Source organism: Lithobates pipiens, unplaced genomic scaffold (assembly GCF_037356315.1).
Source record: "Lithobates pipiens isolate NorthernLeopardFrog02 unplaced genomic scaffold, aLitPip1_a1.2 Scaffold_25, whole genome shotgun sequence".
Classification (NCBI taxonomy): Eukaryota; Metazoa; Chordata; class Amphibia; order Anura; family Ranidae; genus Lithobates; species Lithobates pipiens.
Genome location: NW_027507787.1, coordinates 163758398 through 163775666, shown reverse-complemented (window position 1 = coordinate 163775666; position 17269 = coordinate 163758398). Strand labels below are relative to the sequence as shown.

The following is a 17269-nucleotide window of genomic DNA, read 5'->3' as shown; positions in this document are numbered from 1 at the left end:
AAATTTCGGACCCAACTTCTTAGAGGGGCAGGACAATCTAAGGTTCAAGGTAGACAACCAGACCTGATCCCCAATCTTGAGATCCAGCTCCCCCCTCCTTTTCCTGTCAAAAACTTCTTTGTTGTGCTCTTGGGACTTGGTCAGGGTCTCTTGTAGAAGCTTGTTGTTTGATTCAAGGAAGTTAAGACGGTCCTGTACTGCTGGTACCGAACATTCAGGGAAGGTGCCAGGCAAGAACACTGGGTGGAAGCCGAAGTTCGCGTAGAAGGGGGACTGTTTGGTGGCAGAGTGGACCGTGTTGTTGTAGGCGAATTCGGCCATAGGCAGGAGAGAGGCCCAGTCATCCTGGGAGAAGGAGGAGAAACAACGGAGGTACTGCTCCAGGGTCTGGTTCGTCCTCTCAGTCTGGCCGTTGGTCTGTGGATAGTAGGCTGAGGACAGACAAAGATCGATCTTTAAGGCTCCGCAGAGCGCTCTCCAAAATCTCGAGGTGAATTGCACCCCCCTGTCGGATGTGATGTTAACGGGAATGCCGTGGAGTCTTACGATTTCTTTGATAAAGGTGTTGGCTGTCTCTGTAGCTGAGGGAGTGCCCTTCATGGGCAGGAAGTGAGCCATTTTGGTAAGTCTATCGACTATAACGAAAATCGTAGAATAGTTCTCTGACGGGGGAAGTTCAACGATGAAATCCATGGAGATCATCCTCCATGGTCTATCAGGAACAGGCAGCGGTCTTAGCAGGCCCCAGGCTCTTGACTTGCTGCCTTTGCTTCGGGTGCAGATGACACAGGTTTCCACGTACCTCTTACAGTCGTCCTTCATGCGAGGCCACCAGAATGTGCGTTGGAGTAGTTCCAGAGTCTTGAATACCCCAAAGTGGCCGGCCAGTGGGTGATCGTGACAGGCGGCCAGGACTGGGGTCCGAACTTCTTGGGGAACAAAGATCTGATTTCCATGCCACAAAAGGTCATCGCTGGAGGACAACGGGATACCGGGTGGAGGCGTTAGGCCTATGGAAGCCTGCTTAATTTGGGATACCACATCCCCCTGGAGCAGAAGGAAGTTCCCCGTAGAGAGGATAGTATCTGTGGATGGCGAGCTCTCCGATTGGTTGTACATGCGGGAGAGAGCATCTGGTTTGGTATTCTTGGATCCGGGACGGTAGGTAATGTGAAATGAAAATCTGGAGAAGAAGAGTGCCCACCTGGCTTGACGGGGCCTCAATCTCTTTGCGGTTTTCAGGTACTCCAAATTTTTGTGGTCCGTATAGACCAGGATCGGGTGGGTGGCTCCCTCCAGCAGATAGCGCCACTCTTCGAGTGCGGATTTTATTGCCAGTAACTCACGATCCCCGACGTCGTAGTTTCTCTCCGCCTCCGACAACTTACGGGAAAAAAAGGCAACTGGGTGGAGTAAGGACTTGGCCCCCTGCCTCTGGGAGAGTATCGCTCCTACTGCAATCTCCGAAGCGTCGACCTCGAGGATGTATGGTAGAGCGGGATTGGGATGTTTCAGGACAGAAGCGGATATAAACAAATCTTTTAAGGTTTTGAAGGCCTCTTGTGCTTCGGGAGTCCAATGAAACTTCCGAGACTGCTTCGTTAGTCCGGTGATGGGAACGATAATTGCAGAGAAGCCCTTAATGAACTTGCGGTAGAAGTTCGCAAACCCCACAAATCGCTGAACTCCTTTCTTATCGGAAGGGGCAGGCCAGTCCTGAATTGCAGAGATCTTCTGGGGATCCATCTCAATTCCCTTTACCGAGATAATCAGGCCGAGGAACTGGATGCTCGATTGTTCAAAAACACATTTCTCGGGCTTAGCGTATAGACCGTGAAGACGGAGACGGGTCAGGACCTTTTTAACGTGTACCCGGTGATCTGCTAGAGAGGGGGAGAAAATCAGAATGTCATCAAGGTAGACAATTACAAACAGGTCAAGGTAATCTCTAAAAATGTCATTGACAAAATGCTGGAACGTGGCAGGAGCGTTACACAGCCCGAACCGCATCACCCGGTATTCAAAGTGCCCGAAACGGGTACGAAAGGCAGTCTTCCACTCGTCCCCTTTCCTAATGCGGACGAGGTTGTAAGCCCCCCGAAGATCCAGCTTAGAGAATATTTTAGCGGAACCTAGTCTCTGAAAAAGTTCGGGAACCAATAGCAGAGGGTAGCGGTTCTTGATCGTGATTTTGTTCAACGCCCGATAGTCCACGCATGGGCGTAGGGAGTGGTCTTTTTTTTCCACAAAGAAAATCCCCGCACCAGCTGGGGAAGTACAGGGTCGGATAAATCCCTTTTCAAGATTTTCATCCAAGTAGGTTTTCAGAGTGCTAAGTTCAGATTCAGACAGAGGGAAAATTCTTCCAAAGGGAATCTCGGCCCCCGGGAGTAGTTCGATAGGGCAGTCGTAGGGCCTATGAGGTGGTAGGGTTTCAGCCCCTTTTTTACTGAACACGTCTAGGAAGTCGTGGTATTCTCTAGGCACAGCTTGCCGGGTGTCATCATCTGCTTCCAAACAGAGGAGGGCCGGAGAGTCCCCGTTAATTGCTGGATAGCAATGCTGGAGGCAGTAGTCCGAAGGGAATTCAATTTTTCCGGTGGCCCAGTTGATACGTGGATTATGTGCCTTCAACCAAGGCATGCCTAGAATGATGGGGAACAGGGGAGATTTGATGACGTCTAGGCACAGGAATTCTTGGTGAGTCCCGGCGATGACAGCAGAGAGGGGACTAGTCTCCTGAGTCACCGGTCCTGATTCTAGAGCGGACCCATCGGCCAGGTATACCGAGAGTCCCTTCTCTCGGTCTAAGGGGAATCTTATTCTTCAGGGCAAAGGATACGTCCATAAAACCACTGCATGCCCCCGAATCAATAACTGCGTGGGTTGAAATAGTCCTTCCTGGGAGCTGCAAAAGAACAGGAACAGCCAGGTGAGAGGAGTTTTCAGACAGCACTGACGAAGGAACAGGTGGAACAGGAAGGCACTTACGTATCTTGGCTGGGCAGGAGCGAACAAAGTGTCCTGATTCTCCACAGTACATACAGAGGTTGTTGACCCGGCGCTGTTGGCGTTCCTCTGGGGTCAGTGATGGACGGAGTAGCCCTAACTGCATCGGTTCTGGGGGATACAGCGTGGCTGTGGCAGGAACTGAAGGAGCTGGGTGGGCGGAACTAGGCACCCGTGGCAACATCCAGACAGGGCGTGCGGCTGAAGAGGAACGTTCTTGGCGGCGTTCCCTCAAGCGCCTATCAATTTGAACGGAAATGTCTATCAGGGCCTCCAGGGTTTCGGGAATGCCAACACGTGCCAACTCATCCTTCAAAGGCTCGGACAGGCCCATGCGGAACTGATATCGCAGGGCTGCGTTATTCCAGTCCGTGTCAGCGCTCCATCGACGGAACTCCGACACGTAGTCCTCCACAGGCCTGCGACCTTGCTGCAGAACGTGTAGGGCTGCTTCTGCAGTTGCAGCAAGTTGGGGGTCCTCATAGAGTCTAGACATTGCCATAAAAAAGGTGTCTAAGGTGTCTAAGGATGGGTCCTTGCGTTCCAGTAGGCGATGTGCCCAGGCTTGAGGTTCGTTCGTTAGGAGGGAGATAACGAACCCCACCTTGGTCGCCTCGAGGGAGAAGGTCCTCGGTTGCAGGGCGAAGTAGAGCTCACAAGAGTTACGGAAGGCTCTAAACTTGTTCCGGTCACCAGTGAACCGCTCTGGGGTTGGTACTCTGGGCTCAGGTGGCATCATCACCACTGAAGGCGGGGTGTGGCCCCCTGGAACAACGGGCGGAGAAGCAGATAGTGCTTGGACTTGCTCTTCCAGTCTGCCGTAGCCTTCCTGTAGGCTCTTTACTGCCTGGGTAAGGCCGGCCAAATGGTGGCAAAGTTCGTCCATGGGGGAGGCTCCCTGCGCAGGCTCGGACATGGCTGACCAGTACTGTCACGTACCTAGTAGGCGAGCCCGGAATGCAGGAAGCGGCCCCTCGTAGCCCCTGGCTAAAGAACCCCTGGAGATGGTAACAGAAGCTCAAAAGTTCAGGGGGCACAAGTGCCTGGCAGGTAGATGCTGGTCCGGATGGGCAGCAGGACACCAACTGCGAGCAGATGAAGCTGAAGACAAGAGACTGGTGTAGGCAGGCACAAGTGGTAGACTGGCTGGCAGACGGACGTCAGCGGGTACAGCAGTCACAGGATATCCAACAGGTAGGTAGGAACAGCAGAGTCGGGTACAGGCCGGGTCAGCAGGTAGCGGTCAACGTGGTACAAGAGGGATGAGGCAGAGGCGTAGTCAGACAAGCAGGAGGTCGTAGGCAGGCAGCAACGGATCAGGGTCAAGGTCAAGCCGGGTAACAGGAACCAAGGTAACAGATACAGGTATAGGATAGCAGGATCTCCGAACGCGCTGTAGACTGGTCAGCACGAGTGGAAGGGAGCAAGTGCCTTAAGAAGACTGTAGGGCGCCAAACGGTCGCACGACGAGTCAGCGTGCGCGAGTGGACGTGCGCCCGTTCGTGCCCCCACGTGCACGCGTGCGTTCGTTCAAGCCGACGCGAGTGCGTCCGATCGCTCTAGCGCGCGTTAACGGAGCACGACGGGTCCTTGACAACAAACTTCTGTGGGTAAGTCTCTCGTGCGCAAACGAGACGCCAGGACGATCGTGACACGGAGTAGGCTACACATGATCGGAGTATGTCCGATCGGAGCATGTTGTCGGAAAATTTTATAGACAAGTTGGAAAACTTGGTCTGTTGGATATTCCGACGGAAAGTCCAATGGAGACCACACACAGTCGGATTATCCGACAATACGGTCCGATCGGACACATTCCGTCGGAATCTCCGACCGTGTGTACAAGGGCTAAAAGAGCAAGTTAAAGTAATAGGTAGGGTGAGTATTAGGGTTACAAAGATGGTAAGTGTTAAGCTAATTGATAAAGTAGTTCATAAATTCAGGTCAGTTTTTGATCAGGATCAGGTCAGAATTACATCATTATCAGGTCAGGTTTATATCACTATCAGGTCAGGATTTTATACTTTTCACAACTGAATGACACCTGTGATTCAGAAGCATTCCCATAGAAGTCAATGGGCCTGGATTCCCACCTGAGCCAGATCGCTCTGCTCAGAAAACTGACAGGACTCTTTTTCAATTTACTCTGCACTGGACATATGTGAACAGGCACAACATGGGGTCCAGTGCGTACCTGTTCGCGGATTCAGGTGTGAATCAGGTTTGAATTTTTTCCTGAATTTGCACCTGAATCGGAACCAAAGATGCACAGGACACTTTTTAAGGCTGGATTCACACCTATGCATTTGTAGTGCTTTTTGCATTTTGCAGATTTGTACTACAGTCCATTTAACATGGTTTCCTATGGAACACTTTTTGTAGTGCAAAACTGCAAAATGCAAAAAGCACTAAAAATGCATAGGTGTGAATCCAGCCTAAATGTGGACCACGCCAGGTCCGGATAGATTCTGGATCCATTGAGAGCCGGTCACACTCTCCTGTCACGCAAATTGGATGCAGAGAAACCCAAATCCAGCTCGCATATGTGTGAACCCAGCCTTTTAGGCTGGATTCACACCTATGCATTTTTAGTGCTTCTTGCATTTTGCAGATTTGCACTACAGAACGTGTTCCATAGGAAACCATGTTAAATGGACTGTAGTACAAATCTGCAAAATGCAAAAAGCAGCAGAACTGCATAGGTGTGAATCCATCCTATTGCTACTGAGAATGACTATCTGGTGGTGATGTTTTGGCTTCAATATTTTCGGTCACTGATCCAAAGCAAGTATAGTTATGAGGAACTCTGACTTTTGTTCTGGAATACATAAAAGAGTAGTCAGTATCAGCATCAGGGCCCAATATTGTTCAATCCAATAATGTTTTTTGTAACAAAAGGCATCTCTTCTTTGGAACTATTGATTTACTTATACACAGATGGACTTAAGAACAGAGTACATTGCTTTGAGAGCAGTTATAATCAATCTCACATGTATAAACTCAGCTATATACTCTTCAGGTTATGTATTTCTCTTTCAGGTAACGTTGGGCCCGAACTTTCCTCTACGGACACTAATATGTATATCTCATCGGATGGTGGCAATACGTGGAAACATGTAAGTTCTCAGACTAATGCTCTTAGTTTTTTGGAGAGGGGATATAATTGATAGAATAAATATGGACAATACTGAATCAAAACCGCCATAAATAATTTGAATGTAGGATACTGTTGTTTCATGTTAACAATACAATATGATTCATCTGGAAGTTAGTGGGATCCATACAACTTTAAGTAGACCATTTGCTCAGCAACTTCTCATTCTGGTGACCTCGTAGCACCCAGTACATGGCATCAGTAATAATATGCTACTTATTAACAGGCGGTTAGCAGTCTTTATGCAATCATGTATAAATCTATTTTCATTGATGGCTTTAGCAGTCTATGCTCCCTTCCTATTTATACTCTGATGGTCGGTGCATAGGTCCCCGCAATATATGCCTCCTTTATATTTATGGGCAACAAAAGGCGTAACCCCTAATAAAAGACTGTTTTATGTTGTTAGTCAAAAGAAATGCCCCTACTATACAGTTTTTCACTGGAAATGAATATTTTACAATGGTGATCTGGTAAGGGGAAAGGCTCCATTTACATTGGTAATCATGGGACAGACCTCCTTCACACTGACGGTCAGTATACAAGGAATCTTTCTTTACATTGGTAGTTACTGGACAGGACTTTTTTTATTTGTAGTCAGTTGACAAGACTACTTTAATTGATGGTCAGTGGACAGGCTTCTTTAACAATGGTAGTCATAGAAAGGCCTCCTGCATACAGTAAATGTTCAGTAGACAGGCCTGCTTTACAATGTGGTCATTGGACATGGACTCTTTTACAGTGGTGGTCAGGGAACACATCTTTTTTTTGACAGTTTGTGGACAGGCACTTTCAATATTGGTGGTCAGTAGAGAGACCTTCTTTACACTGGCGATCTGAATTTCTATAATTAATGGTCAGTGCATAGGCCTCCAAAATATTTGTGGTCACAGAACTGGCTTATTACATAAGTGTTCAATGGATTGACCACCTTTACATTGACAGTCAGTGGACAAGGCCTCTTTTACGGTGGTTTTTAGGGGGCAAAGATTAATTTTATTGACAGTTATTGGACACTGGTGATCAGTACTCCTTTCTACTGATGGTCAGTGGATAGGCCTCCTAAACATTGGTAGTCAGGAAAAAGGCCCTCTATATATGCACTTGTTCAGTCGAGAAACCTCCTTTATAATGGTTAGTGGAAAAGGTGTATTTTACATTGGTGGCTAGAAGACAGACCCTCTTTATATTGGCAGTTAGTAGACAAACTCCATTAACACTGATGGCCAATGGTCAAGTAACAGGTCTCCTGTAGTCAGAGAACAGGCTTTCTACATAGGTATTCAATGGACAGGTCTCCTTTACATTCATGGTCACTGGTCAGTGAACAAAGTCTATTAAACTGGTGGCCACTGGACATACCCTCTTTATATAGGCAGTTAGTACACAGGCACCTTTAACATTGATGGTCAGTGGGTAGGTCCTCTTTACACTGGCGATTGGTGGGCAGGATTTCTTTGCATTGGTTGTCAGTGAAGAAATCTCCTTTGCATCAGTAGTCATCCCTGTTCTATTGATGGTAAGTAGACATGTGCACACTGAAATATTTCATTTTGGAATTTCGTTTTCGTCCAAAAAATTTATTTATTTAGTTACTCCCGAAATTCGTTTTTATTTATTATGTTTCGTTAAAAAATCATCCCAAATAATTAAAGTGGTGTTGCCACCAAAAAATAAAAAAGTGTTTAAAATTCTTAAAAAAATAAATAAATAAATAATTGAAAAAAAAAACATTTTTACTCACCTCTAAATACCTGTTGCTAGGGGTCCCTCGTAGTCTGGCTTCTTCCTTACCCGGGCTGGTGACATCACTTCCCCTCATTCCACACAGTCATCTGGGACCTGTCACGTGTCCCAGATGACTGTGCAGCGTATCACGGCACCCTGCGCCACTCGTGCATGCGCAGTGGGTGCCCACAGTATGAATGACGGTGCCGCGAGCAGAGCGGGGAACGAGGGGGGGCTTCGTTTCCCCGCATTGCTCGACCCTGGGACAGGTAAGTGTCCAATTATTAAGTCAGCAGCTGCAGTATTTGTAGCTGTTGACTTTTTTTTTTTTTTTTTTAGGGGCTCCCCACTTTAAGGTCGAATCTGTCATTGAAGGCTTATGGTGTCTGTCGAATGCTCTAAGAAGATTCGATGGAATAGCTTGTAGGCGGAAGATTCGACGGAGCAGCTAAACTGTACGATGCTGCAATCGTACATTTCCGGTCGAATGTTCCGCCTACAAGCTATAGAAGAATTCTAATGTTGTATGACACTAGTAATAATTATATTTATTAATCAGTCAACTAACATTAGAATTCTTCTATAGTCTATGGGCAGAGCATTTGACCATAAATGTCCACTCACAGCGACTGCTTCGTCGAATCTTCATGTCGAATCTTTTCTCTCTATGTCGAATAATCTTGGACTAATAGAGTTAGGTTAGGCCCATTTGAACTTTTTTGCTATTGTCTCTATAATGTTGAATCTTTTCTCTCTATGTTGAATCTTTTCTCTCTATGTTGAATCTTTTCTCTCTATGTCGAATCTTTTCTTTCTATGTAGAATAATCTGGGACAAATAGAGCTAAGGTTAGGCAAATTCGACCACAGGTTCAATGGACACAGATTGCTTTTGTCAGCGTCATGTCAAATCTCCTATCTATATCGAACTGTTGTCACAACAAAAACGAAAATAAATCATTTGTTTATGTTGGATCTTTCGGTTTTCGGATTCTGCATGTTCGTTATCGTTTGTTAAAACGATAACGAAAATACCCAAAATTTGGACGAAAATGCATTCGAACGAAAACGAATGCTCCTGTCTAATGGTAAGTGGGTATGTCCATTGTACATTGGTGGCCAATGGACAGGTTCTGGTTACACTGATATTAAGTGGACAGGTTCCTTGAAAAAAAATCCAAACTTTTAGTTTTCACCAAAACAGGAATTTGGAAAAATCTTCCAATAGGGGCACAATTTCAACATTTAACTACCTCAAAGGGATTTCCCTCAATTAGAGAATCTCCTCATATTCCGTTGTGTGTCCTGGATGGAAAGTGAAGGGAAATCTTCCCAAAAAGACGCAGATTGCAAATAAACAAAAAACAAAACCTGAAAGAGTTTAATCATGCCCTGCCCTATATCCAATGGAAAACGTTTTGCCTTTAGATATGCTTTAAGCTTGTTATCAGTTATGTGCAATATTTAATGCTAGATAGTTTGGCCTTGTAAAAATGTATAAATGCATAAATCTCCCTATCCAAAGAAAATGTTTTGTATTTTTATTCCATTAAAGATCTGTATATTTAATTTTCAGATTACAGTGTTAAATAAAATCTAATTTTGCTTGTGTGCTCTTGTTTATTTTTGATGTATTTGACATCAGATATTCTTTTTAATACTTTTTTTTGTACTGTTGCCAGATATTTGAAGAAGAATACAATATTTGGTTCTTGGACTGGGGCGGAGCTCTGGTTGCCATGAAACACACTTCTCTGCCGGTACGCCATTTGTGGTAAGAAACCAGTCAATTTTCACAGTAAATGAATCCATTAATTGAATAATTGCATTAAATAAATAATTAAGCACTTCAATACCAGGCACTTAGACACCTTCCCACCCAAGCCAATTTTCAGCTTTCAGCGCTGTCGCAACTTGAATGACAATTGTGCGGTCATGTGACATTGTACCCAAACAAATTTTTGATCATTTTGTCCCCACAAATAGAGCTTTCTTTTGGTGGTATTTGATCACCTCTGAGATTTTTATTTTTTGTGCAAAAAATAAAAAAAGACTGGAAATTTTGAAAAAAAAACAAGTTTTTCTTTGTTTCTGTTAAGTTTGTTTGTAAATAAGTAAGTTTTCTTCAATGATGGGCACTGATAAGGCAGCGCTGATGGGCACCGATGAGGTGGCACCAATGAGGTGGCACCAATGAGGTGGCACTGATGGGCACTGATAGGTGGCACCAATGGGTACTGATAGGTGGCACTGGTATACAGCACTGATGGGCACTGATAGGTGGCACTGATGGGCACTCATAGGTGGCACTGATGGGCACTTGTAGGTGGCACTGATGGGTACTTGTGGGTCACACTGGTGGGTACTTATGGGTAGCACGGATGGGCACAGATGGACTCTGATAGGTGGGCACTGATGGGCACTGATAGGTGGCACTGATGGACACTGATGGGTGGCATTGCTGGGCATTAGTCATTGTATCTGTTACTTTATGGTGCCAGTCAGTGCCCATTTGTGGGCACTGATTGGCACAGATTGGGCACATTGGGCACATGTGGATGGCCATGGGGTACATACCTGGCCATCCACATGTTGCCCACTTCCCTGATGGTCCTGGCGGCTTCTCTGGTGGCCCAGTGGGGGCATCCGAAGGGGGGCTGCGCTGATAAACAATCAGCACAGACCCCCCCTCAGGAGAGCCGCCGATCCGCTCTCCTCTACTTGTGTCTGTCAGCGAGTAAGGAAAAGCCGATCAACGGCTTTTCTTGTTTACATCGTCATCAGCCATGATTGGACACAGCTGATCACGTGGTAAAGAGTCTCCGTCACCGAGACCAATGTAGCAGTGTGTTAGACTGACACACCACTCCACCGATCGCCGCAATGCACACCCCCAGGGGTGCATGGTGGCTGTTATCCTGAAGGACATCATATGACACCCAGTCAGGATAACTGAACCACCGTCTGGCTGTCATTTTGCTATAGGCCGGGCGGGAAGTGGTTAAATGAATGAATAAATACAGAACTGCTAGAATTTGTCTCAGTAAATTTAGAAAAGATAAGAGATTATTTTCAAAATCCATGGACATCTCCCAATTCTTATAGACCAGAAATATTATACTGTTACTAAAGGTTTACTGCTAAATTGTGTGGAAGCTCAGAAAATATTCAAAAGCTAGGAAATATTCAGAATTTTTTGCTTTTACAGTCTGAATTTCCATTATGGAAAATATTAAAATGGACAATTCTCAAAAAGCCAGTTCCCGGAAGGTTGTAACTTAAGGAATCAATAAGCTTTTATAGGTCTACGTTGCTTTGATTTGCTACACAGAGTGTAAGGGGCTACACACAAAAAAAAACGGGAGTACAAAGTGAATTGTGTGCACAACATGTTATTATCCCGAACTTTGCTAGAAGCTCAGCAGAACTCTCTGATAACAGCCACCCTGCCCGTGTAATAACAGTGCATCTCACATCCTTCTGCACAGCTACGTCCTATGTTAGGAAACATTAAAGAAGGACACTTCTTAAGAATGCTGGGTTTGTTTTGTCCCTAGGCTGAGCTTTGATGAAGGCCGGACGTGGAGTAAATACGGTTTTACGACCACACCGCTGTTTGTTGATGGGGCACTGGTGGAACCTGGAGTAGACAATCAGATCATGACGTGAGTAGGATAAAAATATTTTGTTGTACACTTTTTAATGAAAGGCAGTTTTCCTATTATGTCCCTTCTTTATTTTCTATTTCCTTTCCTCCTCTCCCCTTTCTTTCCTCTTCTTTTCCTTTCCTCTCTTTTTCCTTTTCTTTCCCTTCCTTTTGTTTCCTTTCCTCTCCTCTCCTTTTCCTTTCCTCTCCTTTCCCTTTCTTTTCCCTTTTCCTTCCCTTTCCTTTCCTTTCCTACTCTCTTCTCCTTTTCCTTTTTTTCTTTCCTTTCCTCTCCTGTTCCTTTTCTCTCCTTTCTTCTCCATTGTCCTTTACTTTCTTTTCCTCTTCTCATCTCCTATACATTTTCTTTCCTTTCCTCTCATTTTCCTTTCCTCTCTTTTTCCTCCCCTCTCCTTTACCTTTTCCTTTCCTCTCCGCTCCTTTCATCTTATTTTCCTTTCCTCTCCTTTCCCCCTCCCCCTTCTCTTTCATTTTTCCTTTTCACCTTTCATCTGTCCTGTGTTTTTGGGGCATTAAGCAGACCAGAAATGAGTAGAATTTATAGCTCAACAAAATAACTATACTGCATCTGAGCACCACAAACTAAAAACAATATTTAATTCATTTTTAATATACAAAGCAAACTCCATATCCATCCATCTGTCTGTGCTTTATTTTGCTCAGAAATCACTTTGAAAAACTGCCCCCTAGCATTTCTGGCCATGGCCATCTTGAGTAAGGACAGCAAGTAGCATTTACTTCCTGGAATCCATCTGTCTTTAGCTCAGGCATTCAGTCAGGGGGGTGTGCTTAGCAGAGAAAACCCCTGCTTTCCTCCTGAAGACTCTTGGGATATGTGACATAATTTGCCTAGGTCAGAAACCATGAAGTAAAATGTACAAAATAAAAGTATAAAACAAGCAAATATGATATGCATTTCTATCTGTTAATGCTAGCAGGATTAGGATTACAAATAGTCAACAAGAGAGTGAAGTTTTGCTTTAACATCTGGGTCGCAATTGGTCCAGCATCTGACAAATTTGATCACCCATGCTGGCCAAATCTTACTGATATATCACATTCAGGGGTGGACTGACCATTGGGTCCCTCGGGCACTGCCCGAGGGCCTGAGCCACTAGGGGGCCCCATCAGGGTTGCCAGCCTCAGTAAAACCAGGGAGTATGTACAAATTTGTGTTTTTTTTACATCTGTCTCTGAAATGTCCCTTACTGACATCCTTTTGGTCTAAAAATCCCAAGATTATAGCTGCCCCACCTCTCCAGTACCTTCTCAGCCAATAGAAACATGTCTGTGTATACTGTGTGTACATATATGTGTATACTGTGTGATTGTATACTGTGTGTGTGTATACTGTGTGGCCCCATAATCTCGGATTGCCTGGGGGCCCCATAATCTTCTATTGCCTGGGGGCCCCATGAGTTGTCAGTCCACCCCTGATCACATCATTTTGTGTTTTCATCTTCAATCCTGGCTGCTTGATGGCCAATTTGGGTATATGGTCAGCTGTTTGTGGTTCATAAAGTATCTTAGAGCCTTTGCAAAATGGATTTTCTTGCATGTGGAGAATATACACAGCGTACCCCCTTTTCAGAAGTCGCAAATAGGGAGCATGGCTAGGCCAGTTTAACTTTTCAGAAAGTTTTACACTCAAAGTGTTGTAAAGAAAAACATTTTTTGGATCCTTTTGGATTGTATGTTGAAGATTTTGAACCTCATGTGCCTCATCGGTATGGTTTACCTACACTTCCTGCTCCCAGAAAAACAAGAAGTATGTGGAACTCTCCCCAAAAATAGAGATATCCCAACTTTGAGCAGGTGTCCCCATTGGAAGATGCGTGTTATGGATTCCCCTTTACTTTCTCTCCTGGTGACAGTGGCCATCAGAATAAATACGTTAGATCTCTATAGGGCCGCATTCACACCTAAGCAATCCAGAAATTTGCAGAAAATGTGGCAGAACGTGCATCGCACTTCCTGTGTGATGGGGTTGGGATGACGTATCGGTACCTACTTTTATACAGTATGTATTTATATTTAAGTGCCACAGTGATACAGCAGATGTTGGCTTGTAATTGCCAGATACTAATTTAAAGTTAGCATGTTGTTTTGAGATGATAGTTCCATGCTGCTATTATACTGAATATGGCCAACCACGTCATATTCCTCACAGAGGAAAGCATGCTTTACAGTCTTCTTTCCATGGATAGACTATTAAAAAGCTTTTGAAGCCTTCATTGTTTGATATGATGGTGCTCTACTTGTCAACATATCATATGTAATGGATGTGGGGCTGTTTCTGGTGGGGGTGGACCCGTCCTGGCTATCGCTTAGATGCATTATGAATTCTGTACAGATTTGAAGCAATTGAAAAGTATTCCATTAAGCATCGCTTTATACATTATATGCTTTGCTTCATTTTCTATAGTTGCGACATAGTGGCCATTTACCTTTATCTGCTCTGCTTCATTGCCAAACTTCCATTCATAACCATTAATTAGGAATTTCTGATGAGTAGAACCATCTAGTCCTGACTGCTTTTCAGATGGAGTATAAATACTATAGAGAAGCCTTTTTCAACTTTTTTAAGTCTGAGGTCTCTGAGAACCCTTAATCAAGCTAATTCATGACGGCTCAATGGCAAAAATGTCCTTTATATTGGTGGTCAGTAGAAAGAATGCAACTCTTAGGCCGCGTACACAACTAAGTCCGTCAGACAATCCGACAGACAGTCCGTCCTACTTTTGAATGAACGGACTTGACCACACACGATGAACAGACAGTCCGCTGAAAGCTTGCGCGATGACGTGTACAGCACGTAAGACGGGACTAGAAATACGACGTCCAATACACTGCAATGCAACCTTCGGCCGTGTAAATCCTTTCTGAGCATGCGCCATACTTAGTCCGTCCAACTTGCCTACTCACGAGCGGACTGTCCGCTGAAACCAAGTTTGGACGGACTGTATTACGGAAATTCCGAAAGACTTAGTCCGCCAGACTGCCCGCTGAAAAAGTCCGCTGAAGCCCACACACGAGCGGATTGTCCGCTGAAACACGTTTCAGCGGACTAAGTTGGACAGACAGTCCGCCCGTGTGTACGCGGCCTTAGCCCTTGTACACACGGTCAGACATTCTGACAACCAAATCCGTTGGATTTTGTCCGAAGGATTTTGTCCGAAACTGTTGCATACACATGGTCGGACAAAGTTGTCGGAAAATCCGATTGTACATAACGTGATGACGTTATTTCGTTACGATGGGACTATGTTCAGGCTAGTAGTCAATAGCTTTGGTCTAGAAATTTGATCTGAGCATGCGTGGCACTTTGTCCGTCGGAGTAGGCTACACATGATCGGAGTATGTCCGATCGGAGCATTTTGTCAGAAAATTTTACGGACAAGTTGGAAAACTTGGTCCGTCGGATATTCCGACGGAAACAGTCCGATGGAGACCATACACAGTCGGATTATCCAACAACATGGTCCGATAGGACACATTCCATCGGAATCTCCAACCGTGTGTACAAGGGCTAACAGTGGTGGTCAAAATGCTACTCTTACAGACAGCTAAAAGTATAATTGGTACCAAGCTACTGGCTTTGCCGGGTGGCATTGGTCTCAGAACTAAGCAGGCACCATCAAATGGGAGGTCAGTCAGCCACATGTCACGGAAACCCCTAGCAACCCTTCTGGAGCAACTGAAGGAACATGAACTTCTGAATTATAAACTCTTCCAGGGATCTTCAAACTTTCAAAACAAAGGGCCTGACTTTAGGTGGGTCGAACTGTGACCACTAGGAGTAGCAAACACCCCAGTATCAGTAGGAGTAGACAAGGTTTTAGACTTGGTGGTTAGAGGGAGTAAATAAAGTCAGTAGGAGGAATAAGCACCCAATTGTTGTATTGGTATCAGTGGGAGGCAGAGTGTCCCACTGTTGTTGTCAGTGAAAGGAAAAGTGTCCATTGTTGGTGTCAGTGGAAGGAACGGTGTCCCATCATTTCAACTGTTGGTGTGAGTGGAAGAAATGGTTTCCCATCATTGGTGTCAGACGTACAAACTGTGACAGTGCCTTGTATCAGAGGGAGAAATGGTGTCCCAAGAGCCAGATAAAGTCAAGCAAAGGGCCGCAGTTTGGAGATCGCTGCACTATTCTACTAAGCCCTGTGATCATACCGCCCAACTTTTTGAGATGGGAATGAGGGACACCTATTAGGAAACATATGTGGGCATAAGACACACCCCCTGCTACGTCCCCTTAAAGGAGAATTCCAAAAAAAAGATTATTTAAACCCACAAGTGCTTTTTTTTACCATTACTATTATTTTATACTGGCTTTTGACATTTACAAATGCAGCAATTTAGAAATTAGATGAAAGGTTTAGCAAGGTAAAACTTTTTGAAAGAGAATTACATAACGCTTTATGGACCAAACCAAAATAAGGGATGAAGGAGGAGGAAAGAGGGACAGAGGGACATTGCTCCAAATCAGGGAAAGTTGGGCGCTATGCTTGTGATATACAGTATATACTTTACTTTATCTGCACTGGTTAGCATGTCTTCTGCATGATGGCTATGTATGTACATGCATGGTAGTTAATGACTTCAGAGTAATTTGGCCCCTCCATGATGTTTTGCTGAGATATATTACAAAAAGAAAAAGGCCCCCAGCTGATCATTATTGCTACCAATATGGAGTTAATTAACTGCTATAATAGCTGTCTTGTATACATGTTGCGTGTTTATTTTATGCCTATTATTAGACAAGCTATGTTAGCCTCTTGTTAATGCTGAAACATAATTATTGAAGATGGCAGTTATAATTTTGCAATCATAAAAACTCTCGTAAATATTTTTTTGATTATATTATATTACTGTTTGGCCTGACAATTTACTACTTGGGTGTCATGATACATTACAGATAGCTATTAACAGGCGTTCTATACACTTGTGTTTAAATATAAAGTTGGTCTCTTTTTTTTAATTTTTATTGGAGCTTTAAATGTGCATGTTCCCTTTATTTTGAAGGTATATAAATACATACATTTGGTACAGCCATGTCACTCTTAATAAGTTTATTGTTTCATATAATGTGGTAGGCGTGAATACAAGTACTTTGTTGGTTGTGGCTTGATATATTTTTAAATTATTTTAAAAGATTTTACCCCTTGATGTACATGAGGAACCAATATCAACTTTTGTAGTTACATTGTAAAGTGTTTTGTGGAAATTAATAATTTTTGTCTATATACATTACATTGCCAAAAGTATTGGGACACATGCCTTTGCATGCACATGAACTTTAATGTCATCCAAGTCTTAGTCCGTAGGGTTCAATATTGAGTTGGCCCACCCTTTGCAGCTATAACAGCTTCAACTCTTTTGGGAAGACTGTCCACAAGGTTTAGGAATGTGTCTATTCTTCCAGAAGGGCATTTGTGGAGTCAGGCACTGATGTGGGCGAGAAGGCCTGGCTCGCAGTCTCTGCTGTAATTCATCCCAAAGGTGTTCTATCGGGTTGAGGTCAGGACTCTGTGCAGGCCAGTCAAGTTCCCCCACCCCAAAATCGCTCATCCATGTCTTTATGGACCTTGCTTTATGCACTGGTGTGAGCAGTCATGTTGGAATAGGAAGGGGCCGTCCCCAAACTGTTCCCACAAAGTTGTAAATTGTGAAAAATGTCTTGGTATGCTGACGCCTTAAGAGTTCCCTTCA

The 17269-nt window shown here is 44.4% G+C and overlaps 1 protein-coding gene across 1 annotated transcript in view; it reads left to right on the top strand.

Moving 5' to 3' along the window:
• Positions 1-17269, top strand: part of SORCS3 (sortilin related VPS10 domain containing receptor 3) — a 962887-nt gene that overhangs the window by 717705 nt on the left and 227913 nt on the right. Inside the window, exons 12-14 of the mRNA XM_077455086.1 lie at positions 6049-6125; positions 9573-9664; positions 11448-11555. Coding sequence (XP_077311212.1) covers positions 6049-6125; positions 9573-9664; positions 11448-11555 — 277 coding nt within the window. The remainder of the gene's footprint in view (positions 1-6048; positions 6126-9572; positions 9665-11447; positions 11556-17269) is intronic.